Source organism: Palaemon carinicauda, chromosome 20 (genome assembly GCF_036898095.1).
Source record: "Palaemon carinicauda isolate YSFRI2023 chromosome 20, ASM3689809v2, whole genome shotgun sequence".
Taxonomy (NCBI): domain Eukaryota; kingdom Metazoa; phylum Arthropoda; class Malacostraca; order Decapoda; family Palaemonidae; genus Palaemon; species Palaemon carinicauda.
In genome coordinates, this window is record NC_090744.1 from 24740534 (window position 1) to 24744953 (window position 4420).

The 4420-nt window shown below is 32.9% G+C and overlaps 1 protein-coding gene across 2 annotated transcripts in view; it reads right to left on the reverse strand.

Moving 5' to 3' along the window:
* Nucleotides 1–3407: 3407 nt before the first annotated feature.
* Nucleotides 3408–4420, reverse strand: part of LOC137660216 (uncharacterized) — a 292051-nt gene continuing 291038 nt past the window's right edge. Inside the window, exon 4 of one of the 2 annotated variants that reach the window (XM_068394932.1) lies at nucleotides 3408–3617. In XM_068394932.1, the coding sequence (XP_068251033.1) occupies nucleotides 3529–3617 (89 nt within the window). In that variant the 3' untranslated portion in view covers nucleotides 3408–3528. The remainder of the gene's footprint in view (nucleotides 3618–4420) is intronic. The other variant, XM_068394931.1, reaches the window with a different exon arrangement.

The window sequence follows — 4420 nt, forward strand, 5'->3', positions numbered from 1 at the left end:
ACTTGAAGATAGGCCTAATTATACATACAAGTATGTACGTGAATGTATATGAACATACTTAACATGAATGCTATAGTCAATTTTTTTATGAGGTGCATTTGCACCGACTAGCAGGGGTGCTCTTTTAGCTAGGAAAAAGTGTCCCTACTAGCTGATTGGTTAGAATGATCTTGTCCAACCAATCAGCGATAGGGAGACTTTTCCGAGCTAAAAGGACACCCCCATGCGAGGTCAGTGCAAATGCGCCTCATTTAAAAATGACTATAGTACATATTTTAGGACAATTTAGAATAGGAATTATAAGGAAATTTCTTTCGTCAGTGAAGTGGACCTGATAGGAATTATATAAATTGTCAGATAACGTATTTTTCATTTTTCAATGAAATACAAATGATCATACATGCTTGTAGCATATATATATATATATATATATATATATATATATATATATATATATATATATACATACATATATATATATATATATATATATATATATATATATATATATATATATATATATATACTGTATATATATACATGTATATATATACATATATATAATATATATATGTGTGTCTATATATATATATATATATATATATATATATATATCACTGTACATGCTCCAGTAATAAACACGTTTTTTTCATGTATGCATTTAAAACAAATATATATCTTATACGCATGAGTGTATAATAATGGAACATTTATACATGAAGTCCATGTATTTTTTCTATGCATGAATGACAGATAATTCTACATGCATATCTGTGTACAGAGGCTATATTCATGAATGTATACTTTTGCAAGTTTAAAAAATAAATGTAAACTCACATAAATATAAGCATTCTTCACAGGTGAACGAAATAAAAATACTCGTAATTGCATGTAGTGTATGTTCACAAACGCAAAACAATAATAAGAGTAAGGAGTACCGGAATAGAGACGAAAGTCATTCTGACTAATACAGTTCAAGGACCCAAAATGAACAACATCTTCCTTCACTTCATGAGTGACAAACCCAAGCAGAAGTTCAAACTTACAGCAAATGTTTTTATGTTGAACATGCTAACATAAGACTTTTTATATTTTATATATGAAATATCTGTTTTGATACTGTTACTGTTTTTCTAATAGTTTATCATTTGCTAATCATTTCTCATATCGTTTATTTATTTCCTTATTTTCTTTCCTCACTGGGCTATTTTTTCCCGTTGGAGCCCTTGGGCTTATAGCATCTTGCTTCTCCATCTAGGGTTGTAGCTTAGCTAGTAATAATAGTAATAATAATAATGATGCAATGATTTGAATAGAGTTGTGGCAACGTAACTGTTACTAACAGAGAGGCGAAGTACCAGTGAGTGAGTTTTATTCAACAGATAACGAGCTTATATACAAACAGTTGAGAGCAACAATGTCACAAAAATTTCAAACGATATGAAACATGAGATGGCAAGCTTAATGGGGTTTTTCAATTATCAGTACAGGAGAGAGCAAGAGATTATTATTATCATTATTATTATTATTACTTGCTAGTTGGAAAAGCAGAATGCTATAAGCCCAGGGGCTCCAACAGGGAAAATAGCCCAGTGAAGAAAGGAAACAAGGAAAAATAAAATATCTTAAGAAGAATAGCAACATTAATATAAATATCTCCTATGTAAACTATACAAAGTTTAACAAAACAAGAGTAAGAGAAATAGGATAGAATAGTGTGCCCAAATATACCCTCAAGCAAGAGAACTCTAACTCAAGATAGTGGAAGACGATAGTACAGAGGCTATGGCACTACCCAACAATGGTTTGATTTTGGAGTGTCCTTCTCCTAGAAGAGCTGCTGACCATAGCTAAAGAGTCTCTTCTACCCTTACCAAGAGGAAAGTAGCCACTGAACAATTACAGTGCAGTAGTTAACCTCTTGAGAGAAAAAGAATTGTTTGTAATCTGAGCGTTGTGGTATATGACAGAGGAGAATATGTAAAGAATATTATTATTATTATTATTACTATCCAAGCTACAACCCTAGTTGGAAAAGCAAGATGCTATAAGCCCAGGGGCTCCAATAGGGAAAAATAGCCCAGTGAGGAAAGGAAATAAGGAAGTAAATAAATGAAGAAAATAAATTAACAATAAATCATTCTAAAAAAAGTAATAACGTCAAAACGGATATGTCATATATGAATTATGAACAGACTATAGCATTACAGTGTATGGACGTGTACGAAACAAGTACGGTACATTTTGTTCACAAGACCTTCACAGGGTTTAAACAAAAAATGAACAATTCACATTTACTTACTACATTTGTGCCTATCCTCGCATCTTAACACCGGTTTGTTCACAGTGTATGGACGTGTACGAAACAAGAACTGTACATTTTGTTCACAAGACCTTCACAGGGTTTAAACAAAAAATGAACAATTCACATTTACTTACTACATTTGTGCCTATCCTCCCATCTTAACACCGGTTTGTTCACAGTGTATGGACGTGTATGAAACAAGTGCGGTACATTTTTGTTCACAATACCGTCACGGAGTTTAAACAAAAAATGAACAATTCACATTTACTTACTACATTTGTGCCTATCCTCCCATCTTAACACCGGTTTGTTCACAGTGTATGGACGTGTATGAAACAAGTGCGGTACATTTTTGTTCACAATACCGTCACGGAGTTTAAACAAAAAATGAACAATTCACATTTACTTACTACATTTGTGCCTATCCTCCCATCTTAACACCGGTTTGTTCACAGTGTATGGACGTGTATGAAACAAGTGCGGTACATTTTTGTTCACAATACCGTCACAGGGTTTAAACAAAAAACGAACAATTCACATTCACTTACTACATTTGTGCCTATCCTCGCATCTTAACACCGGTTTGTTCACAGTGTATGGACGTGTACGAAACAAGAACTGTACATTTTGTTCACAAGACCTTCACAGGGTTTAAACAAAAAATGAACAATTCACATTTACTTACTACATTTGTGCCTATCCTCCCATCTTAACACCGGTTTGTTCACAGTGTATGGACGTGTATGAAACAAGTGCGGTACATTTTTGTTCACAATACCGTCACGGAGTTTAAACAAAAAATGAACAATTCACATTTACTTACTACATTTGTGCCTATCCTCCCATCTTAACACCGGTTTGTTCACAGTGTATGGACGTGTATGAAACAAGTGCGGTACATTTTTGTTCACAATACCGTCACAGGGTTTAAACAAAAAACGAACAATTCACATTCACTTACTACATTTGTGCCTATCCTCCCATCTTAACACCGGTTTGTTCACAGTGTATGGACGTGTATGAAACAAGCACGGTACATTGTGTTCACAAGAACTTCACAAAAACAAAAAATGAACAATTCACATTTACTTACTACATTTGTGCCTATCCTCCCATCTTAAAACCGGTTTGTTCACAGTGTATGGGCGTGTATGAAACAAGTGCGGTACATTTTTGTTCACAATACCGTCACAGGGTTTAAACAAAAAACGAACAATTCACATTCACTTACTACATTTGTGCCTATCCTCCCATCTTAACACCGGTTTGTTCAAGATCCGCTGAGTCAGGTGGGTGTCTGCCTTATTGTCCACTGTGGAAGGAAGGAAATGGACGTTAATGGTTAATATCAAAATATCAAATCACAATATTGTTCTTTGAGTAGCGCAATGTACCAAGATAGCAAATCAAAATGTAATGGATAAACCTGATGGTTTTGAGTTGTTGCCTGATAGGGGTTAAAATATTATATAGCCTATATACATATATATATATATATATATATATATATATATATATATATATATATACGCATATATATATATATATACACACACATATATATATGTATATATTTATATATATATATATATATATATATATATATATATATATATACATATATATACATATGTATATATAAACATACATATATATATATACATATATATAAACATACATATATATATATATATATATATATATATATATATACATGATAAACTTTGCACATTTAGACGTGTTTTTCATATTCAAATAAGCCATCTATTTTTGATACTTTAATGTCTGGATTCTCTTAACGACCTCGGGATCAGAGCCCCAAGCGAAATCAGACAAAGACAAGAGCTTGTGACCGTCTGGGAGTCGAATCCTGGTCTGGCAAACTTGTATAGACAGTGACTACCACGTGGCCAAGTGGTAGTCACTGTCTATACAAGTTTGTCGGACCAGGGTTCGACTCCCGGACGGTCACAAGCTCTTGTCTTTGTCTGATTTCGCCTGAGGCTCTGATCCCGAGGTCGTTAAGAGAATCCAGACATTAAAGTATCAAAAATATATGGCTTATTTGAATATATATATATATATATATATATATATATATATATATATATATAT